The sequence below is a fragment of the Bos taurus genome, chromosome 18 (assembly GCF_002263795.3).
Source record: "Bos taurus isolate L1 Dominette 01449 registration number 42190680 breed Hereford chromosome 18, ARS-UCD2.0, whole genome shotgun sequence".
NCBI lineage: Eukaryota > Metazoa > Chordata > Mammalia > Artiodactyla > Bovidae > Bos > Bos taurus.
In genome coordinates this window covers 61,024,098-61,048,589 of record NC_037345.1, presented here as the reverse complement: position 1 = coordinate 61,048,589, position 24,492 = coordinate 61,024,098, and the positions used below count along the sequence as shown (strand labels likewise).

At 45.3% G+C, this 24,492-nt stretch overlaps 1 protein-coding gene across 1 annotated transcript; it reads right to left on the bottom strand.

Moving 5' to 3' along the window:
* Nucleotides 1-6,997: 6,997 nt before the first annotated feature.
* On the bottom strand, nt 6,998-13,432 carry LOC112442412 (cationic amino acid transporter 3-like). Its single transcript, XM_059877331.1, is given in 12 exon segments — nt 6,998-7,034; nt 7,036-7,117; nt 7,285-7,393; nt 7,665-7,831; nt 8,013-8,233; nt 8,434-8,536; nt 8,638-8,843; nt 9,013-9,235; nt 9,383-9,495; nt 9,697-9,874; nt 11,808-11,966; nt 12,546-13,432. Coding segments are annotated over 12 exon segments (1,977 nt in total). The 5' UTR covers nt 12,925-13,432.
* Nucleotides 13,433-24,492: the final 11,060 nt, after the last annotated feature.

Here is a 24,492-nt window from a genome sequence, read left to right as displayed (position 1 = left end):
CAAATGTCTCACATGGTGCATAATAGGGGCTCAATTTCTGTCTGCTTGTTAACATTCCTTCTTCTGTTGCTGCAGCCATTGCTTGTATAGCCCGGGCCTGGAGCTCCATCTTTGACAGCCTGATTGGGAACCACATCTCTGAGGCATTAGAGGGAACTTTCTCTCTGCAAATGCCCTACTTCCTGCCTCATTTCCAGACTTTCTTGCCCTGGGCCTGGTGCTGCTGCTCACAGGTGAGAAGGGACCAGAGACAGAAGGGAAGAACAGGGTATGGAAGGGGAGCTGGCATGGGGAAGGCTTGGGTGGAGAAGGGTGGGGAATTAAGACTGGGAAAAAGGGTTTGGAATAAGAAAGAGAGGAAGGCAAGACAGAGAGCATTTTTTCCTACCCTTGGACTATTGGTAATTTAGATTGGATCATTCTTTGGTGTGGGCTGCTGTCCTGTACATTTTCTGTTTTTTTTAAAGAAAATGTTGTTGGGAAATTCCCTGGTGGTCCAATGGTTAGGACACTGTGCTTTCACTGATGAAGTTTTGAGCTCAATCCCTGGTCAGGAACTAAGATCTCACATGCCAAGAGGGGTACCCCCCAAAAAATCATTCTTGGATGTTGAGTAGCATCTATGATCTTTATGTACTAGGTACCAGTGACACCCAACCCCGAAACTGTGACAATTGGGATGTCAACAGGCAGGGCCAATGTCTCTTGGAGCAAAAAATCACCCCAGCTGGTAATCATTTACCTAGACCAACAAGTTCTTCCTCTGTACTGAGATCAAAGCTATGTGGTTTTTTGTTTTGTTTGTTTTTAACTGAGAGGAATTCATGTCAATTTAACCATTTTATTGTTTTCCCAGCTTTAAGTAAGTGTTAGTCACTCAGTCATGCCCGACACTTTCCCATGGAGTACAGCCACCAGGCTCCCCTGTCCATGAGATTTTCCAGGCAAGGATACTGGAGTGGGTTGCCATTTCCTTTTCCAGGGGATCTTCCCAACCCAGGGGTCAAACCCAGGTCTCCTGCACTGCAGGCAGATTCTTATTGACTGAGCTACAAGGGAAGATATAATTCACTTCATGCAAAATAGATGGGGAAAACTGGAAACAGTGAGAGGCTTTATTTTCTTGGGTTCCCAAATCACTGCAGATGGGGACAGCAGCCATGAAATTAAAAGGCACTTGCTCCTTGGAAGGAAGCTATGACAAACCTAGACAGTGTGTTAAAAAGCAGAGGCATCACTGCGGACAAAGGTCCATCTAGTCAAAGCTATGGTTTTTCCAGTAGTCATGTACAGATGTGAGAGTTGGACCATACAGAAGGCGAGTACCAAAGAATTGAGGCTTTTGATTGTAGTGCTGGAGAAGATTCTTGAGAATCTCTTGGGCTGCAAGGAGATCCAATCAGTCCATTCTAAGGAAATCATTTCTGAATATTTATTGGAGGAACTGATGCTGAAAACATAAGCTCCAATACTTTGGCCACCTGATGAGAAGAATGGACTCATTGGAAAGACCCTGATGTTGAGAAAGACTGAGGGCAGGAGGAGAAGGGGACGACAGAGGATGAGATGGTTGGACGGCATCATTGACTCAATGGACATGAGTTTGAGCAATCTGTGGGAGATAGTGAAGGACAGGGGAGCCTGGAGTGCTGCAGTCCATGGGGTCGCAAAGAATCAGACATGACTGAGCAACTGAACCACAACAGCTGACAAACAGCATTGTAAAAGTTTAAGATGATTTGATAGACATGGATATTGTTGAGATGAATGGTCACAGTAAGAAAATATCCATCAGCAGGTGTCCAATTCAGTGGCACTTAGTACATTCCAGTGCTGTGTAACCACCACCCCTATCCAGTACCAAACGTTTCCATTACAGCAAAAGGAAACCCTGTACCCACTGAGCAGTCACTGTCCATCTGTCCACAACCACCAACCACCAGCCCTGGGCAACCACTCATCTGCTTTCTGTCTCTATGGGTTTAGTTATTGATTTCTCTAGCGTCACTGCAATGCATGGGGAACTCCCAGACCAGGGATGAACCTCTGCTCCCTGTAGTGGAAGCTCAGAGTCTTAACCAATGGATTGCTAGGGGAGTGCTGGATTTAGTTATTTTGTTGTCTCATTTTCCATTTTTCCCACAGGACTCCTGGCTCTGAGAGTTTATGAGTCAACTCTGATTTACAAAGTGTTCACAGGCTTGAACATTTTGGTCCTCAGCTTCATCATCCTCTCTGGCTTCATTAAGGGAGATCTGCACAACTGGAAGCTCATGGAACAGGACTACACATTGGCTGCAGCTGGATCTGGTGATGCCTACAGGTTAGGAGGGCACCCTTGGTTGTATTAATGCATGTGTGTGTGGTGTGCAGAGTTGGGAATATTGCTGGGGACTAATGAGACCTGGGAGTGATGTCCAAGCTTGGGGGTTCCTGGAGCCCAGGACCTGTGGTACTAAGGAGGAGCCAGTAGAGATGGCTGAACACAGCTCACCTACATTCTTCCTCTTTGCTTCTCTCACCATAGCTTGGGCCTCTGGGTTCTGGAGGGTTTGTGCCTTTTGCTTTGATGGAATTCTCCAGGGAGCAGCTACATGTTTCTACGCATTTGTTGGTTTTGCTGGCATTGTCAATGCAGTAACATGGGCATCGTGTGTCCCATCGGGGTTTGGGAACAGAATGGGCTGCCCTTGGACACAGGGGTGGGTAGAAGGTTAGGTTGCTTTTGAAGGTGGAAGAGTAAAGTGAGTTTGGTGTTTACTGACCCAATACTTCTCCGGAAGGGAGAAAAGCCAGCAATCCTCAGTGGTCCATGCCCTTGGCTGTCGTGATCTCCTTCTTCATCTGCTTTTTTGGTGTGTTTTGGGTGTCTCGGCGGCCCTCACCCTCATGGTGCCCTACTACCTGATTCAGCTTGAGAAGCCCCTTGCCGCAAGGCTTTCATCTATGTTGGGTGGAACTCTGCCAAATATGTCATGGCTGTTGGCACCCTCTCCATTCTTTTATACAGGTCAGTGTCATGGTTTTCTCCTCACCTACTGTCAGATGCTCGGGTATCCCCGGCCCTTGGGACTGAGAGATGAGAGAGAAAGACATCTTGCCCCAGGTAGACCAGGGAGCAAAAGCCCTGGTCCCTCTTGCTTCTGCACCTTCTCACACATTCCCATTTTCTCTTCCAGCCTTCTGAGTATCATGTTTATCATGTCTCAGTTGACCTATGCAATGGCAGAGGATGGGCTCCTTTTCCGGGGACTTGCCTGGATCCCTGTCCCACACCGATTGCCCACACCATCATTATCCGCACCACCTATGCCCGCATCATGTTCCACACCGTTGCCCCCACAGGAACCCCATCATGGCCGTCTTGGTTCCTGGAACTCTTGCAGGTGAATAAACAAAACTCACCCTTTTAAAATCATACTTCTTAACTTGTGTATTTCCAGTGGTTTCTAACTCTTCCCCCACCGTCTTTGCTCCTCATCCCAGCGGTCATGGTGTTACTCTTCGACTTCACTGACCTAGTGGGACCTCATGTCATTTCAGTCCCTGCTCGCTACTCCCAGGTGACATTTTCTGTCCTTGTCCTCAGGTGAGACCCCATGACACCTTGACTGGGGGGGCGGTCTTTGACTTGTAGGGTTGATGGGGAGGGATCATCTTCTACTTCATGCTGCCTCCTCAACGTCCTGTACCATTGATTGGGGAAAGAGAGGCATTAGACAGACTGATGTTGGATCAGCAGTAGGGGCTGTTACTAATATTGCCTTTAATATTTCAAATTCAGGTATCAACCAGCCCAGAACGGAAGCAAGAAGGAGAAAACAGAGGAGGAAACTGAGACGAAGCCTGAAGTTGAAGGAGGTCCTTTGGAATCTGAACCTGAAGCAGGAACCTCAAACATTCTACAGAGTCTGTGGTTCCCTCCCAGCACCATCCCCACCCGGAAATCTGGGCAGATTGTCTATGGATGTGCCTCCCTGGTTGGTGAGCAGTGGGATTTCTCTTTGGTCATATTCTGAAATTGACAGGATGGTACTGGAGTGTGTATTTTGTCAGTTGAGGAGTCTTGGAGATATGATGGCTCTTTCTGATGTGGGCATCCTGGGGAGGGATGTGACCTAAGGCCCTACATCTCTTCGTCTTTTGAGTCCAGCCTGTTCTCCACCTTGACCCTTACAGTTCTTCTGCTGATAATCCTGAGCCTGATCCTGTACCGTTGTCCAGCCAGGTGTTCTCTGGAGACCCCGTGCTCACAACAGTGGCTGTGCTGCTGCTGCTGCTCATCACTGGGGTCACGGTCATCATCTGGAGGCAGCCCCAACCCCAGTACTCTTCCGTTCAGGGTAGGTGACCTCATGTGCCCAAAGTGTCCACCTCGAGTGAAGGAGGTCTGCGTGCTTTAGGTCTAAACATCCTTTGCTGGACAGGCAATGAGGGGATTTGCTGAAACCAATGGACTGTTCCCTGATCCACACTCAGTGCTTTACAAACTCAGTCTCACTAAGCACTGAGCACACAGTCTGAGTAGAACTGGAGTTTTCCTGCCCACAAGGGTAGGGTCTCCCTTTCAGACATCTGGGGTGTGTTCAGGAATGAACTGACTTTGCTCACAGGTCCCTGCTTTGCCTGCCCTCTTCCTGGTGAGCACCTTTATGAATGTTTACTTAATGATTCAGATGACCACTCGGACCTGGGCCCAATTTGGCATCTGGATGGCGATTGGTGAGTGGTTTTCTGGGCTACAGAGGCCTCTGAGTGACGGAGTCCATTATTTTCTTACTACCTCTCTCCTAAACTGTGTCAGACACCATGATAGGAGCCCTATTGGCATCTGTAAGTGAGGAGAGCACCTACTTTCCCTTCTCACTGTCTCATTTCCCTACTAGGATTTGCCATATACTTTGGATATGGGATCCAACACAGCCTGGGGAGAACAATGATCAACAGCCAGCAGCCTCCACTTCTCAGACTTAACAGAAACATCCCTAGTCATGAATTGTCTTAACTAGAGGACATAGATGCTGTGTGGAAATCCCTCCATGCACTGGAAGATCTGCTGGTCGAGGGGCACTGTGAGCCTCTATGGTCGTGAAGGTGGATGCATTTACAGCCGTGTATTTATTGCTAGTGGACAAAGTGACTTTAATGCTGTAAATGCTGATGGAAACATTGAAAAGCATAATACACATCCAGAAAAGTGAATTTTCATGAAAATGTACAAAAATGTAACCAGAACCAGAGGAAGAAATAAAATATTAACTTGAACATAAGCACGGCCTCCTTGTGCCTGTTTCCAGTGAAAACACATAAACTGTCAATGGAGGAAACACAGGTAGCCATATATTGTGACAAGAAAGTCAAAGTCGCTCAGTCGTTTCCGACTCTTTGTGACCCCATGGACTATACAGTCCATGGAACTCTCCAGCCAGAATACTGGAGTGATCAGCCTTTCCCTTCTCCAGGGAATCTTCCCAACTCAGGATGGAAACCTCAGGTCTCCACATTACAGGCGGTTCTTTACCAGCTGAGCTACCAGGGAAGCCCAAGATACTTAGAGTGGGTAGCCTATCCCTTCTCCAGCAGATCTTCCTGAGCCAGGTCGAACAGGGTCTCCTGCTTGCAGGCAGATTCTTTACCAACTGAGCTATCAGGGAAGCCCATATTATGACAAGAGTTGCACTTTAGGGGTTTTCCTGGTCATCAGTGGTTAAGACCTGGCCTTCCTATGCAGGGGGTGCCCTTTGATCCCTGGTTGTGGAACTAAGATCCCACATGCCTCATGGCCAAAACCAAACACAAAATGGAAGCAATAAAGACTTAAAAATGGTCACATAAAATATATATATTGAAAAAAAATATGGACTTTATAAGCTCTGTCAGAAAAAAAAAAAGCAGTATGAGAATATGTTTAAAGTCATGACATTAAATAAAGCTGATTAGATTTTCAATTTTTTTAAAGTGAAATTCTTTCTTTTAAATTCATTTTTAATCTCTTTTTCTTATTTTTTGGTCACGTTGCACAGTTTTTAGAATCTTAGTTCCCGACTGGGGACTGAACCTGGCCAAGGCATGAAAGTGCGGACCTAACTCCTAGACCTCCATTGAATACCCTAAGTGTAACTCTTTTTCTTTTGTTTTTAATATATATATTTTTTATGTGGACCATTTTTAGAGTCTTTATTGCTTCCATTATTGTGTTCTGGTTTTTTGGCCATGAGGCATGTGGGATTAGTTCCACAACCAGGGATCAAACGGGCACCCCCTGCATAGGAAGGCCAGGTCTTAACCACTGGACGACCAGGAAAGCCCGCTAAAGTGCAACTCTTGTCATAATATGGGCTTCCCTGGTAGCTAGTTGGTAAAGAATCTGCCTGCAAGCAGGAGACCCTGGTTCAACCTGGCTCAGGAAGATCTGCTGGAGAAGGGATAGGCTACCCACTCTAGTATCTTGGGCTTCCCGGTAGCCTCAACTAGTAAAGAATCCGCCTGTAGTGTGGGAGACCTAGGTTCCATCCCTGAGTTGGGAAGATCCCCTGGAGAAGGGAAAGGCTGATCACTCCAGTATTCTGGCCTGGAGAGTTCCATGGACTATATAGTCCATGGGGTCACAAAGAGTCGGAAACGACTGAGCGACTTTGACTTTCTTGTCACAATATATGGCTCCTGTGTTTCCTTCCATGTGACAGTTTATGTGTTTTCCACTGGAAACAGGCACAAGGAGGCCGTGCTTATGTTCAAGTTTAATACTTTATTTCTTCCTCTGGTTTCTGCTTACATTTTTGTACATTTTTCATGAAAATTCACTTTTCTGGATGTGTATTATGCTTTTCAATGTTTCCATCAGCATTTACAGCATTAAAGTCACTTTGTCCACTAGCAATAAATACACGGCTGTAAATGCATTCCACCTTCACGACCATAGAGGCTCACAGTGCCCCTCGAACCAGCAGATCTTCCAGTGCATGGAGGGATTCCACACAGCATCTATGTCCTCTAGTTAAGACAATTCATGACTAGGGATGTTTCTGTTAAGTCTGAAAAGTGGAGGCTGCTGGCTGTTGATCATTGTTCTCTCCCAGGCTGTGTTGGATCCCATATCCAAAGTATATGGCAAATCCTAGTAGGGAAATGAGACAGTGAGAAGGGAAAGTAGGTGCCCTCCTCACTTACAGATGCCCAATAAGGCTCCTATCATGGTGTCTGACACAGTTTAGGAGAGAGGTAGTAAGAAGAATAATGGACTCCGTCACTCAAGAGGCCTCTGTAGCCCAGAAAACCACTCACCAATCGCCATCCAGATGCCAAATTGGGCCCAGGTCCGAGTGGTCATCTGAATCATTAAGTAAACATTCATAAAGGTGCTCACCAGGAAGAGGGCAGGCAAAGCAGGGACCTGTGAGCAAAGTCAGTTCATTCCTGAACACACCCCAGATGTCTGAAAGGGAGACCCTACCCCTTGTGGGCAGGAAAACTCCAGTTCTACTCAGACTGTGTGCTCAGTGCTTAGTGAGACTGAGTTTGTAAAGCACTGAGGGTGGATCAGCGAAGAGTTCATTGGTTTCAGCAAATCCCCTCATTGCCTGTCCAGCAAAGGATGTTTAGACCTAAAGCACGCAGACTTCCTTCACTCGAGGTGGACACTTTGGGCACATGAGGTCACCTACCCTGAACGGAAGAGTACTGGGGTTCTGGGGCTGCCTCCAGATGATGACCGTGACCCCAGTGATGAGCAGCAGCAGCAGCACAGCCACTGTTGTGAGCACGGGGTCTCCAGAGAACACCTGGCTGGACCAACGGTACAGGATCAGGCTCAGGATTATCAGCAGAAGAACTGTAAGGGTCAAGGTGGAGAACAGGCTGGACTCAAAAGACGAAGATGTCAGGGCCTTGGGTCACATCCCTCCCCAGGATGCCCACATCAGAAAGAGCCATCATATCTCCAAGATCTCCATCATATCTCCAACTGACAAAATACACACTCCAGTACCATCCTGTCAATTTCAAAATATGACCAAAGAGAAATCACCACTGCTCACCAAGGGAGGCACATCCATAGACAATCTGGCCAGATTTCCGGGTGGGGATGGTGCTGGGAGGGAACCACAGACTCTGTAGAATGTTTGAGGTTCCTGCTTCAGGTTCAGATTCCAAAGGACCTCCTTCAACTTCAGGCTTTGTCTCAGTTTCCTCCTCTGTTTTCTCCTTCTTGCTTCCGTTCTGGGCTGGTTGATACCTGAATTTGAAATACTAAGGCAATATTAGTAACAGCCCCTACTGCTGATCCAACATCAGTCTGCCTAATGCCTCTCTTTCCCCAATCAATGGTACAGAATGTTGAGGAGGCAGCATGAAGGTAGAAGATGATTCCCTCCCCATCAACCCTTACAAGTCAAAGACCGCCCCCCCCCCAGTCAAGGTGTCATGGGGTCTCACCTGAGGACAAGGACAGAAAATGTCACCAGGGAGTGAGCGAGCAGGGACTGAAATGACATGAGGTCCACCAGGTCAGTGAAGTCGAAGAGTAACGCCATGACCGCTGGGATGAGGGAGCAAAGACGGTGGGGGGAGAGTTAGAAACCACTGGAAATATGCAAGTTAAGAAGTATGATTTTAAAAGGGTGAGTTTTGTTTATTCACCTGCAAGAGTTCCAGGAACCAAGATGGCCATGATGGGGGTTCCTGTGGGGGCAACGGTGTGGACAATGATGCGGGCATAGGTGGTGCGGATAATGATGGTGTGGGCATCGGTGTGGGCAGGGATCCAGGCAAGTCCCCGGAAAAGGAGCCCATCCTCTGCCATTGCATAGGTCAACTGAGACATGATAAACATGATACTCAGAAGGCTGGAAGAGAAAATGGGAATGTGTGAGAAGGTGCAGAAGCAGGAGAGACCGGGGCTTTTGCTCCCTGGTCTACATGGGGCAAGATGTCTTTCTCTCTCATCTCTCAGTCCCAAGGGCCGGGGATACCCGAGCATCTGACAGTAGGTGAGGAGAAAACCATGACACTGACCTGTATAAAAGAATGGAGAGGGTGCCAACAGCCATGACATATTTGGCAGAGTTCCACCCAACATAGATGAAAGGCTGCAGCAAGGGGCTCTCAAGCTGAATCAGGTAGTAGGGCACCATGAGGGTGAGGGCCGCCGAGACACCAAAACACACCAAAAAGCAGATGAAGAGGGAGATCATGACAGCCAAGGGCATGGACCACTGAGGATTGCTGGCTTTTCTCCCTTCTGGAGAAGGTATTGGGTCAGTAAACACCAAACTCACTTTACTCTTCAAACTTCAAAAGCAACCTAACCTTCTACCCACCCCTGTGTCCAAGGGCAGCCCATTCTGTTCCCAAACCCCAATGGGACACACGATGCCCATGTTACCTGCATTGACAATGCCAGCAAAACCAACAAATGCGTAGAAACATGTAGCTGCTCCCTGGAGAATTCCATCAAAGCCAAAAGGCACAAACCCTCCAGAACCCAGAAGGCCCAAGCTATGGTGAGAGAAGCAAAGAGGAAGAATGTGGGTGAGCTGTGTTCAGCCATCTCTACTGGGCTCCTCCCTTAGTACCACAGGTCCTGGGCTCCAGGACCACGCTTGGACAATCACACCAGGTCTCATTAGTCCCCAGCATATTCCCAACTCTGCACACCACACACACATGCATTAATACAACCAAGGGTGCCCTCCTAACCTGTAGGCATCACCAGATCCAGCTGCAGCCAATGTGTAGTCCTGTTCCGTGAGCTTCCAGTTGTGCAAGTCTCCCTTAATGAAGCCAGAGAGGATGATGAAGCTGAGGACCAAAATGTTCAAGCCTGTGAACACTTTGTAAATCAGGGTTGACTCATAAACTCTCAGAGCCAGGAGTCCTGTGGGAAAAATGGAAAATGAGACAACAAAATAACTAAATCCAGCACTCCCCTAGCAATCCATTGGTTAAGACTCTGAGCTTCCACTACAGGGAGCATAGGTTCAATCCCTGGTCTGGGAGTTCCCCATGCATTGCAGTGAGGCTAGAGAAATCAATAACTAAATCCATAGAGACAGAAAGCAGATGAGTGGTTGCCCAGGGCTGGTGGTTGGTGGTTGGTGGCTGTGGACAGATGGACAGTGACTGCTCAGTGGGTACAGGGTTTCCTTTTGCTGTAATGGAAACGTTTGGTACTGGATGGGGGTGGTGGTTACACAGCACTGGGAATGTACTAAGTGCCGCTGAATTGGACACCTGCTGATGGATATTTTCTTACTGTGACCATCATCTCACAATATCCATGTCTATCAAATCATCTTAAACTTTTACAATGCTGTTTGTCAGCTGTTGTTGTGGTTCAGTTGCTCAGTCATGTCTGATTCTTTGCAACCCCATGGACTGCAGCACTCCAGGCTCCCCTGTCCTTCACTATCTCCCACAGATTGCTCAAACTCATGTCCATTGAGTCAACGATGCCGTCCAACCATCTCATCCTCTGTCGTCCCCTTCTCCTCCTGCCCTCAGTCTTTCTCAACATCAGGGTCTTTTCCAATGAGTCCATTCTTCTCATCAGGTGGCCAAAGTATTGGAGCTTATGTTTTCGGCATCAGTTCCTCCAATAAATATTCAGAAATGATTTCCTTTAGGATGGACTGATTGGATCTCCTTGCAGCCCAAGAGATTCTGAAGAATCTTCTCCAGCACTACAATCAAAAGCCTCAATTCTTTGGTACTCGGCCTTCTGTATGGTCCAACTCTCACATCTGTACATGACTACTGGAAAAACCATAGCTTTGACTAGATGGACCTTTGTCAGCAGTGATGCCTCTGCTTTTTAATATACTGTCTAGGTTTGTCATAGCTTTCCTTCCAAGGAGCAAGTGCCTTTTAATTTCATGGCTGCTGTCCCCATCTGCAGTGATTTGGGAACCCAAGAAAATAAAGCCTCTCACTGTTTCCATGTTTTCCCCATCTATTTTGCATGAAGTGAATTATATCTTCCCTTGTAGCTCAGTCAATAAAGAATCTGCCTGCAGTGCAGGAGACCTGGGTTTGACCCCTGGGTTGGGAAGATCCCCTGGAAAAGGAAATGGCAACCCACTCCAGTATCCTTGCCTGGAAAATCTCATGGACAGGGGAGCCTGGTGGACTGTACTCCATGGGAAAGTGTTGGGCACGACTGAGTGACTAACACTTACTTAAAGCTGGGAAAAACAATAAAATGGTTAAATTGACATGAATTTCCTCTCAGTTAAAAAAAAAAACAAAAACACATAGCTTTGATCTCAGTACAGAGGAAGAAACTTGTTGGTGTAGGTAAATGATTACCAGCTGGGGTGATTTTTTGCTCTAAGAGACATTGGCCCTGCCTGTTGACATCCCAATTGTCACAGTTTTGGGGTTGGGTGTCACTGGTACCTAGTACATAAAGATCATAGATGCTACTCAACATCCAAGAATGATTTTTTGGGGGGTACCCCTCTTGGCATGTGAGATCTTAGTTCCCTGACCAGGGAATGAGCCCAAAACTTCATCAGTGAAAGCACAGTGTCCTAACCATTTGACCACCAGGGAATTCCCCCAACAACATTAAAAAAAAAAAAAAAACAGAAAATGTACAGGACAGCAGCCCACACCAAAGAATGATCCAATCTAAGTTACCAATAGTCCAAGGGTAGAAAAAATGCTCTCTGTCTTGCCTTCCTCTCTTTCTTATTCCAAACCCTTTTTCCCAGTCTTAATTCCCCACCCTTCTGCCACCCTAAGCCTTCCCCATGCCAGCTCCCCCTCCATACCCTGTTCTTCCCTTTCTGTCTCTGGTCCCTTCTCACCTGTGAGCAGCAGCACCAGGCCCAGGGCAAGAAAGTCTGGAAATGAGGCCAGGAAGTAGGACATTTGCAGAGAGAAAGTTCCCTCTAATGCCTCAGAGATGTGGTTCCCAATCAGGCTGTCAAAGATGGAGCTCCAGGCCTGGGCTATACAGGCAATGGCTGCAGCAACAGAAGAAGGAATGTTTACAAGCAGACAGAAACTGAGCCCCTATTATGCACCATGTGAGATATTTGGGGCAGGAGGTGAGCAAAAATACACCTGATCTCAAAGAGTTTCTTCTCATGGGGTGGACAGGGGAGACCCAGGTGGTTCACAAAAGGGCCAACTATTTAATATTCTAGAAGATAGAAGTGATGGAAAACAAAGAAACACAGGTAAATGAGACTAGGAGGGACTAGATCAGAGTTGAATTTTTAAGTTGAGGTGTAAGGGAAAATCCAGGAAGGCAACAGCTCAGCAAAGACTTCACTGTGGTCAGAGGATGAGCCTAGGGATGTGCTTCCCTCTCACCTGCTCCCTACAGTTCCCTTTACTCTGGTTTCTCTGTCCATCACTTAAGGAAAGCAGGACAGACCTGCGTGCAACGAGGTTGTGCAGTTTTCCTGCCACCATTTCCCCTCTCCCAACCCTGCCCCGAAGGTGGATAACAGAGTTCTGATGAATGAGTGAAGCCCCCACTCATCTCTCCTACTTTCTCCATCTTAAGGCCCACTTCTCCCCACTCCCCATCATCTCACCAGTAATTAAATACAGTAAGAGGTTCCAGCCAGTGATGAAGGCGTACAGTTGTCCCATTGTGACATAGCTGATGAAGTACACAGTACCAGGTTTTTCTACTCCAGCTGCCAACTCAACATAACACAGCCCAGACAACAGAGTAGTCAGGCCGGCCACCAGTAAGAAAAGGATGATTGCTGGTCCAGCTACGTATTTGGCCACTCCTCCAATCAGGATGTATATGCCAGCTCCCAACATGTTGTCCAAACCTATCACCACCAGGTCCAGGGTGTTCGGAGGAGGGGTCTCAGAACTCTCAGGTTCCTCCCTGAACTGTGGCTTCCTGCGGACCAGCTTCTGACCAAACTGGCGAAGATACTGACCCAGCATCGTAGACATAGTTGAGGGGGCTACGATCTGCTGAAAAAGCAAGGCATGAAGTCATCAATGATGTCCATCTGCCCTTGACCCTGGAAGCTCAATTCCACAGAGGAATGGAGGGATGGGGAGCAGGTGGTAAAAGGACACACTGGGCAAGTTCTCTCTGTGGGAACTTTGGTTTCTTAAAATAAAGAAGATTTTTAATGTTTCAAGATTACTCGAAGATTTGCTTGAAGAGAAGTGAGGGGTACAAGAATATGTCTTCCCAAATGTGCCATTTTAACTCAAGGATTCTTTATGAGCTAAAGGTAATTAAGACCCAAAAGGCTTGGGAAAAGCTTCCTGTCACTCCCTTGTCTGTGTGTGTTAGTTGCTCAGTCACGTCTTTGCAACCCCAATAGACTTCTCTGTCCATGGGGTTCTCTAGACAAGGATACTGGAGTGGGTTTCCATGTCCTCCTCCACGGGATTGTCCTAACCCAGGGATTGAACCCAGATCTCCTGCATTGCAGGCAGATTCTTTACCATCTGAGCCACCCTTAAGCCACTCGCCAATATACAAATATTGTATGGTTCCATTTCTATGACGTATCAAGAGGATAAAAGCCATAGAGACAGAAAGTTGAATGGTGGTTTGCCAGGGGCTCGGGTTAAGGGGGAAATGGGGAGGTATTGTTAAATGGGGCACAGTTTCCATTTTACAAGATACAAAAGAGCTCTTCAGATTGGCTGGACAGCAATGTAAATACACTTAACATTAGTGAACTGCACACTTAAAAATGATGTAGGTGGGAATTCCCCGGCAGTCCAGTGGCTCGGAGTGAGAACTTTCACTACCATGGACCTGCATTTGATCCCTGGTCGGGGAACTAAGATCCAAAGAAGCATGTGGGTGTTGGGGCTGAATTTTGAAAAGAATGGTTATGATGGTAAATATGATGTCATGTATATTTTACTACCTTTTTGCTGTTGTTATTGCCAAAGATAAATAAGAGACCAGCTTCAAAGTGTTGCTGGGTGTACAAACCTTAAGGTGATTGAATACAAATCAACATAGCATTAACTTGAGCAAACTCGGGAGATAGTGAAGGACAGGGAAGCCTGGTGTGCTACAGTCCACAGGGTCGTGAAGAGACAGGCATGACTGAGTGACTGAACAACAACCTACCATCATTACCTACAGACACCAACATCTGCTGTTATGCAAGTCCTTTACAGTTCCCTCATATCAGCAGATGAGGAACTCATAGATTTAAAAGGCAGACGGTATGCAAGAGACTGAAGTGGGTGGCCCATATATCATAAGCCCTGTATAAAGATAATCTTCACTATTGTTTGAGCATCATTCAAAAAAAAAAAAAAAAAAGTGAGTGATACAGAGCCTGCCTGCCAATGCAGGAGATGTAAGAGACGCTGGTTCGATCTCTGGGTTGGGAAGAACCCCTGGAGGAGGAAATGGCAACCTACTCCAGTATTCTCGCCTAGAGAATCTCCATGGACAGAGCAGCCTGGCGGGCTACAGTCCATAGGGTCACAAAGAGTCAGACATGACTGAAGTGACTTAGCACACGTGCAAGAACCTCCAGGCACTGATCCAACCTCCCCTCCCGCTGGCCACCCCCCACCACTGATTCTCACACAAAACACAAGAGCTCCCAGCTCCTGTTTTCATCTGTAAAATGGGTCTCTCCACCCTCAGGCTGGAGCTGGACTGACCCCCTCCACTCTGGGGTTGCAGAGGTCTCTTTAGGAGGATGTGAACTCAGCACCCAGTCTCCTACAGAAGAGGGTGACCCAAGACTTACTGGATCCTTGGAGCAGAGCCTGGAGCACTGGGTCAGTCACGGAGGCTGAGGGTAAGCCGTGCGGGGCTGGAGCTGAGACATCTCCAAAAACTGAAGCAGGGAGTCCTGAGCACAGAAGACAGTCCTCACCCCTGGGTTGTTGGGGTGGGGGTGGGGTTGGGCGGGCGGGGACCATCTGTTCTGTTGCTATCAGCCCTGACTCCTCTGTGGTTACCCTCGGGGGAGGTTCTGAGAGGGTTTTGGTTTTTTTTTTAAGTAGTTAAAATGATTTTTTGTTAATTAATTAGATTACTGATTGGTTGTGCTTGGTCTTTGTGGCTGCGTGCAGGCTTTGTCTAGTCACAGCGAGTGGGGGCTACTCTGCGGCGGTGCAGGAGCTTCTCACAGCTGCGACTTCTCCTGTTGTGGAGCACAGGCTCTGGGCGGGCGGGCTGCCCTAGCTGTGCCTTGTGGCCTCAGTAGTCCCGGCTCTAGAGAACGGGCTCAGGAATTGCAGGGCGCAGGTTTAGTTGCTCCACACCATGTTCAATCTTCCTTGATCAGGGATCAAACCTGAGTCCTCTGCAGTGACAAGCAGATTCTCTACCACCAGGGAAGGCCCTGAGATGTTTTCTTTGTTGTAGTAAAGTACACACAACAAAATTTACCGTTTAATTCATGTTAAGTGTCCAGTTCAATCATGTTTTGTGTGTGTGTGCTGAGTCACTTGAGTCACGTCCGACTCTTTGCAGCTCCACCAGGCTGCTCTCCGTGGGAGTCTCCAGGCAAGAATACTGGAGTGGGTTGCCATTTCCTCCTCCTGGGGATCTTCCCAATCCAGAGACTGAATCCAGGTCTCTTACATCTCCTGCATGGGCCCCCGGGTTCTTTACCACTAGTGCCACTCGGAAAGCCCCTCAGTCATGTTAGGTATATTCATATTTTGTGCAACCAAATTCCAGAACATTTTTCATCTGTCAACGCTGAATCTCTATTTCTATTAAACAACAATTCCTTCTTTTTCCTTTTCTGGTTCCTGGCAATCACCATCTACTTTCTGTCTCTGTGAATCTGATGATTCTAGAGCCTTCACTTAAATGGAATCACACAATACTTCTCAAGTATAGTCACACTTATTTTACTGAGTATGATATCATGTGTCAGAATACCCTTCCTTTCTAGTATGATCAGTGGGCACTTGGGTTGCTTTCATGTTTTAATTATTGTGAAAAATGCTGCTATGACCATGGGTGTACTCTCAGCTCTTTTGGGTATATCCTCACAGGTAGAATTGCTAGATCATAAAGTCCTAAGATTTTTATCTGCTTGTGATGGAGAAAATGTTCACATATTGAATATTTTCAATGGGAAAGTCATTTGGCCTATACATGGTTCATCTTGAACTGTGTGTGAACTAAAACAGCCTGTCTAACCCTCACAGCTCATCTGCTTTAACCATTGAGTTAAAGAGCATCTGGTTTGAAGATAAGAATGAGCATCTCCCTTCTCATGGCGTCCATGTTAACACTCCCTCCAAGATAAGGTTCCCTTCCCGGATACCAGGGCCCTGCTGTCTCACTGTCTACATACTAAGTCTGTTTCTTTTTGAAACCTGAAAGAATACACCCTGTCGTGTGTGATGTATGTTCTCTGTTGGATGAGGCATAAGACTGTGCCGGAAACCATGCTTCAGTGGGATAGTTCTGAGAATTCCCTGGCAGTATTCTGTGTGTTCACTGCAGTGGGCATGGGTTCGATCCCTGGTATGAACTAAGGACCCTGCACACTCCCCTCCTCCCACACGCCATGCAGCAGGGCCAAAAAAGAAAAGAAAACCAGAGCAGTTCTTCAGAGTTATTTAAGAGGCTGCCTCCCAGGCTATAGTGCTCAGCTTGGCTCAAGTAAAACTCTTTTATTCCTGTTAGATTGTATATTGATTCTTTCCATGGACACTTGAACTCATTTGATCATAAAGGACCATGAGACATGTGAGCTGTAAGACTTGGGACCCGACTTACAACCCTGCTCCCTCCCAGTCCTCTTGCTGGATACCCACTGTCTACACATGACCTGAGACACTCCAGTGTGGGGGAACACACAAGCCCAGCTGGACCCCAACCAGGAGAAGGGGAGCTTAACGACTCTGATGTTAATTCAAGCAAAGCAAACATGGAACCAGCATCGCACCTGCACCCAGCCTTGCACAAAAGGATGGAAGAGGGTAAAGGGGGTGTGACTTGGACTGCTTCTTCAGGGAGCTCTGTTTGTTGGGAGAGCTGAGCACAGAGATGGAGAAGGAAAACGATGCAAGAGATCAGGAGCCCTGCTCCTCCTGGAAGGAAAACCCGAGAGTGAGAGGGAAATGTTGCAGCTTTGGAGGATGCTAGTGAAGTGGTGACTATATTCTGACCCAAGTCAAGTGACCCACATGCTAGAACACTGGGCACAAACCAGCAAAAGGAGACATAGATGCAGTACTTGATGGACTCTCACATTTGCTTCTTTTTTTAACATTGAAGTATAGTTGATTTACAATATTGTAAGTTTAAAAGAAAAGAAAAACTGCTACACAAGAAGAAAGAGGCTTAACCTATTTCAGAAAGTTTTAGTTTGTTGAGTGAGGATGCACTTGAATCCCCAGAGTTGGTTAAAAAAAAAAAAAAGTCTAGTGTTCGTCGTTCAGTCGGGTCTGACTCTGTGAGTCCATGGACTGTGGCCTGCCAGGGTCCTCTGTCCATGGGATTCTCCAGGCAAGAATACTGGAGTGGGTTGCCATTTTCTTCTCCAGGGGATCTTCCCAAACCCTGTATTTGAACCAGGGTCTCCTGCATTGCAGGCGGAGTCTTTACCATCTGAGCCATTTCTGTGTTTCTTGTTGGCTGGGCAGGGTCTTCATGCTGTGGGAGCTTTCTCCATTTGCAGTGATGGTGGGGAGGCTGCTCTCTAGCCGCGGTGCTCAGGCTTCTCTTGTTGGGAGCACAGACCCTAGGGTCACAGGCTTCAGCTGTGGCACAGGGGTCTAGAGCACAGGCTCAGTAGTCAGGGGGATTACTAAAAGAAGACATTGGAGATACAACGGATGCAGAAAGAAGCCTTCTCGGAGCCTCCCTTATCAGACTTAAAGCAGAAAGTTCTGGTAAGTACAGCTGCCAGAAAGTCCCTCTCTGAGGAGAGGCTGTGCCCAATGGCTCCCAAGAGCCCAATGGTGAGTAAAACTAGGACAATAATCGTGGACACAGTGGGGGAAGGAGAGGGTGGGACACATTGAGAGAGGAGCATGGACACATACATGTGATCATATGTAAAGCAGATGGCCGGTGGAAATTTGTATGATGCAGGGAGCTCAGACCTGATGCTCTGTGACACCTAGAGGGGTGGGATAGGGTGGGAAGTGGGAGGGAGGCTCAAGAGGGAGGGGACACATGTCTGCCCATGGTTGATTCATGCAGATGTATGGCAGAAACCAATACAAAGTTGTAAGGCAATTATCCTCCAATTAAAAACAGAGACATTTGCATTTTTTTTTTTTAAATTTTGCTCTCTGGGAGTTTTCTAGCCTGAAGAAGCTGGAAAGACCACTCATACCTGCAGACACAAATACTATTACAAAGCGTCTCATCTCTGATTTCTTAATTTATTTGTCTTTCCCAAAGAAATCCATTTATTCTTCCCATAAAAGCTATTTCTTCCTACACCCCTCTACTAAGTTAGGCACAGAAGCCTGCAGCTTTAATCACTTAGCAAGTTATACTTTCGTTGTCTCCTGCATATAATCCTTCCTCCTGGTAATTTGTCTTTTCTGTGTCTTTTTTGCAGACTTCAGTCAAAAAACCTAAGAAGATAAAGTGGGGAAGTGTTTCTGTTCCAAGAGCAGCAAAGTTTAACTGTTCCCACAATATGATGTTGCTACTGAATAAAATGTGTGGCCAGGTAAAGGAAGTAGTGGACAGAATTCAGGCATTTAACGTTGCCATAGAGACGACTATGTGCCAGGAACTAAAATAGGCATCAGAGACTAAGAAGGAAAGAGCACTGCCCACTTTACAACAGGGGGCATTGGAGACAGTTTATCTGAAATCCATTTCACACATCATATATTTTTTTAATTTTTAATTGGAGGATAATTGCTTTACAATGGCTTATTGGTTTCTGCCACACATCGTCATGAATTAGCCATAGGTACACGTATGTCCCCTCCCTCTTGGGCCTCCTCTCCCACCTCCCACCCCATCCACCCCTCTAGGTTGTCACAGAGCACTGGGTCTGAGCTCCCTGGGTCATACAGCAACTTCCCATTAGTGATCTATTTTACACCTGGTAATGGAAATGTTTCTTTTTTTTAATTAAATTTATTTATTTTAATTAGAGGCAAATTACTTTCAATATTGTATTGGTTTTGCCATACATCAACATGAATCCACCACGGTGTACACGTGTTCCCAATCCTGAACCCCCCTCCCACCTCCCTCCCCATACCATCCCTCTGGGTCATCCCAGTGCACCAGCCCCAAGCTTCCTGTATCCTGCATCAAACCTGGACTGGCAATTCATTTCTTATATGATATTATACATGTTTCAATGCCATTCTCCCAAATCATACCCCCTCCCTTTCCCACAGAGTCCAAAAGACTGTTCTATACATCTGTGTCTCTTTTGCTGTCTCCCATACAAGGTTATCATTACCATCTTTCTAAATTCCATATATGTGCGTTAGTATACTTTATTGGTGTTTTTCTTTCTGGCTTACTTCACTCAGTATAATAGGCTCCAGTTTCATCCACCTCATTAGAACTGATTCAAATGTATTCTTTTTAATGGCTGAGTAATATTCCATTGTGTATATGTACCACAGCTTTCTTATCTATTGATCTGCTGATGGACATCTAGGTTGCTTCCATGTCCTGGCTATTATAAACAGGGCTGCGATGAACATTGGGGTACACGTGTCTCTTTCAAGTCTGGTTTCCTCAGTGTGTATGTCCAGCAGTGGGATTGCTAGGTCGTATGGCAGTTCTATTTCCAGTGTTTTAAGGAATCTGCACACTGTTCTCCATAGTGGCTCTACTAGTTTGCATTGCTACCAACAGTGTAAGAGGGTTCCCTTTTCTCCACATCCTCTCCAACATTTATTGCTTGTAGTCTTTTGAATCTCAGCCATTCTGACTGGCGTGAAATGGTACCTCATTGTGGTTTGGATTTGCATTTCTCTGATAATGAGTGATGTTGAGCATCTTTTCATGTGTTTGTTAGCCATCTGTATGTCTTCTCTGGAGAAATATCTATTTAGTTCTTTGGCCCATTTTTTGATTGGTTCGTTTATTTTTCTGGAATTGAGCTGCAGGAGTTGCTTGTATATTTTTGAGATTAATTCTTTGTCAGTTGCTTCATTTGCTATTATTTTCTCACATTCTTAAGGCTGTCTTTTCACCTTGCTTATAGTTTATTTTGTTGTGCAGAAGTTTTTAATTTTAATTAGATCCCATTTGTTTATTTTGGCTTTTATTTCCAATATTCTGGGAGGTGGGTCATAGAGGATCTTGCTGTGATGTATGTCGGAGAGTGTTTTGCCTATGTTCTCCTCTAAGAGTTTTATAGTTTCTGGTCTTATGTTTAGATCTTTAATCCATTTTGAGTTTATTTTTGTGTATGGTGTTCGAAAGTGTTCTAGTTTCATCCTTTTACAAGTTTTCCCAGGACCACTTGTTAAAGAGATTGTCTTTTCTCCACTGTATATTCTTGCCTCCTTTGTCAAAGATAAGGTGTCCCTAGGTGCGTGGGTTTATATCTGGGCTTTCTATTTTGTTCCATTGATTTATATTTCTGTCTTTGTGCCAGTACCATACTGTCTTGATGACTATGGCTTTGTAGTAGAGCTTGAAGTCAGGCAGCTTGATTCCTCCAGTTCCATTCTTCTTTCTGAGGATTGCTTTGGCTACTCGAGGTTTTTTGTATTTCCATACAAATTGTGAAATTATTTGTTCTAGCTCTGTGAAAAATACCATTGGTAGCTTGATAGGGATTCCATTGAATCTCTAGATTGCTTTGGGTAGTATACTCACTTTCACTATATTGATTCTTCTGATCCATGAACATGGTATATTTCTCCATCTGTTAGTGTCCTCTTTGATTTCTTTCACCAGTGTTTTATAGTTTTCTATCCTTCTCCAGGATAGATCACATCCTGGGCCATAAATCTAGCCTTGGTAAATTCAAAAAAATTGAAATCATTCCAAGCATCCTTTCTGACCACAATGCAGTAAGATTAGATCTCAGTTACAGGAGAAAAACTATTAAAAATTCCAACATATGGAGACTGAACAACACGCTTCTGAAGAAGCAACAAATCACAGAAGAAATCAAAAAATAAATCAAAATATGCATAGAAATGAATGAAAATGAAAACACAACAACCCAAAATCTATGGGACACTGTAAAAGCAGTGCTAAGGGGAAAGTTCATAGCAATACAGGCATGCCTCAAGAAACAAGAAAAAAGTCAAATAAATAACCTAACTCTACACCTCAAGCAACTAGAAAAGGAAGAAATTAAGAACTCCAGGGTTAGTAGAATGAAAGACATCTTAAAAATTAGAGCAGAAATAATTGCAAAAGAACAAAGGTGATCATAGCAAAAATCAACAAAGCCAAAAGCCGGTTCTTTGAAAGGATACATAAAATTGACAAACCATTAGCCAGACTCATCAAAAAACAAAGAGAGAAAAATCAAATCAATAAAATTAGAAATGAAAACGGAGGGATCACAACAGATAACACAGAAATACAAAGGATCATAAGAGACTACTATCAGCAATTATATGCCAATAAAATGGACAACGTGGAAGAAATGGACAAATTCTTAGAAAAATACAACTTTCCAAAACTGAACCAGGAAGAAATAGAAAATCTTAACAGACCCATCACAAGCACGGAAATTGAAACTGTAATCAGAAATCTTGCAGCAAACAAAAGCCCAGGTCCAGACAGCTTCACAACTGAATTCTACCAAAAATTTAGAGAAGAGCTAACACCTATCCGTGGAGAAGGAAATGGCAATCCACTCCAGTACTACTGCCTGGAAAATCCCATGGACAGAGGAACCTGGTAGGCTACAGTCTATGGGGTCGCAAAGAGTCGGACACGACTGAGCGACTTCACGTTCACGTAACACCTATCCTACCCAAACTCTTCCAGAAAATTGCAGAGGAAGGTAAACTTCCAAACTCATTCTATGAGGCCACTGTCACCCTAATACCAAAACCTGACCAAGATGCCACAAAAAAAGAAAACTACAGGCCAATATCACTATGAACATAGATGTAAAAGTCCTTAACAAAATTCTAGCAATCAGAATCCATCAACACATTAAAAAGATCATACAGCATGACCAAGTGGGCTTTATCCCAGGGATTCAAGGATTCTTCAGTATCCGAAAATGGAAATGTTTCAATGCTCCTCTCTCAATTCATCCCACCCTCTCCTTCCCCCACTGTGCCCACAAGTCTGTTCTCTATGTCTGTGTCTCTATTGCTGCCCTACAGATAGGCTCATCAGTACCACCATCTTTCTAGTTCTATATATATATGCGTTAATGTAGAATATTTGTTCTTCTCTTTCCGACTTACTTCACTCTGTATTAAAGGTTCTATGTCCATTCACCTCATTAGAATTGAGTCAAATGATTTCCTGTTTATGGCTGTGGATCATACCATTTAATTGGTATAAATACTGGACCATTCTTCTGCCCTGGGGACTGCCCCTGGGACTGCCAGGGAAACCCCTGAAGTACAGCTCTTGTCACAATATATGGTTACCTCTGTTTCCTTCCCCTGTGACAATCTATGTGTCAACATTCTGGTTTTGGCTGATTGTGTTTCCAGTGGAAATGTGAATCTATCCCTTATGTTCACGATGAGCTGTAGTTGATCTAGAGGCTTGATGACTTTCTGATTCAGCTTTTCATCAGGACTGTGTTCCAGGCGGTGTTCTGTGTTGCCTGTTAACAGCACTGGGTAACACGGGATATCTGGCTGTCCCCCAGCGGTAAGGGAAGAACAGCAATCAGGTGATATCAGCCTCTTCCATCAAAGTTTCATCCAACAGTTTCAGTCTCCATTGTTTCCCAAGTCTGTATTTCAGTAGACCTTGCAAGACAGTGAACATGCAGAATTTTCCTGTTCATCGTCTTCTATTTTGAAATTCATTTAGCAACTTTGCTGCTCAGTTTCTTGACCTCCATCTCCCCTTCTCTCTACTGCAGCTGCTCATTCCCACAAACAGTCCTCTACTTCATGATTACCAATGTCTTCCATGTCCATAATCTCCGTTTCAAGCATTATTTTCTTCAGTAACATCTTTTTATTTTTACTTCTCTAGTTTCACTTCCTGTCTTTTAGTTCCACCCAGCCATAACCATTCATCAACCAACCATTACTTCCCAACCCTCTTTCCTCACTTCTGGCAATGCAGGGTTTTTATTTTTCCAATTAAAGAACTTTTCCTCATCAACTCTACTATGTAATTCTAAGAGTCTGTGACAGAAAAGTAAAGTGCTTATTACACAGTGTGATATATGTCTCAGTAAAGCTGGCAGGGGGAGAACGCAATGGCACCCCACTCCAGTACTCTTGCCTGGAAAATCCCATGGATGGAGGAGCCTGTTAGGCTGCAGTCCATGGGGTCGCGAAGAGTCAGACACAACTGAGTGACTTCCCTTTCACTTTTCACTTTCATGCACTGGAGAAGGAAATGGCAGCCCACTCAAGTGTTCTTGCCTGGAGAATCCCAGGGACGGGGAAGCCTGGTGGCTGCCCTCTATGGGGTCGCACAGAGTCGGACACCACTGACGCGACTTAGCAGCAGCAGCAGCAAAGCTGGCTGGAAAGATGAAAATGACCATTTCTCTTCCTCAGTAAAATAATCCATTTTATGTATTATTATTCTCTTTTTCTTAAATTCTCCTTCACCTGATATTAATATGGCTATGCATCTTTCTTGTGTTATTGTTTGCACAGAGTATCTCTTCCTTTCCTTCTGCTTCCAACCCATCTGCTTTCTCATATTTAAAATGCAACTCTTTTTAAAATTTACATTTATGTTTTTTTCTTAATTTTTGGCCACATTGCACAGTTTACAGGATCTTAGTTCCCCAACCAGGGAATGAACCCTGACCAACCATGGCCGTGAAAGTGCTGCGTCCTAAATCCTGGACCTCCAGGGAATTCCCTAAAGTGCAACCTTTTTTTTTTTTTTAATAAGATTTAAAAATATTTTTAAAGTCTTTATTGCTTCAGCTTTATGTTTTGTTTTGTTTTGTTTGGCTGTGAGGCATATGGGATCCTAGTCCCATGACCAGGGACTGAACCTGCACCCCCTGCTTTAAAATGTAAGTCTTAATCTCTGGACTGCCAGGGAAACCCCTGAAGTACAGCTCTTGTCACAATATATGGTTACCTCTGTTTCCTTCCCATGTGACAATCTATGTGTTTTCACTGGAAACAGGCACAAGAAGGAACTGCTTATGTTCAAGTTAATACTTTATTTCTTCCTCTGGTTTCTGGTTACATTTTTGTATATTTTTCATGAAAATCCTCTTTTCTGGATGTGTATTATTCTTGTAAATGTTTCCTTCAGCATTTGCAGCATTAAAGTCACTTTGTCCACTAGCAATAAATACACGGATGTAAATGCATTCCACCTTCACGTCCATAGAGGCTCACAGTGCCCCTCGAGCCAGCAGATCCTCCAGGGCATGGAGGGATTCCACACAGCATCTCTCTCCTGTGGTTAAGATGACTCAGCACCAG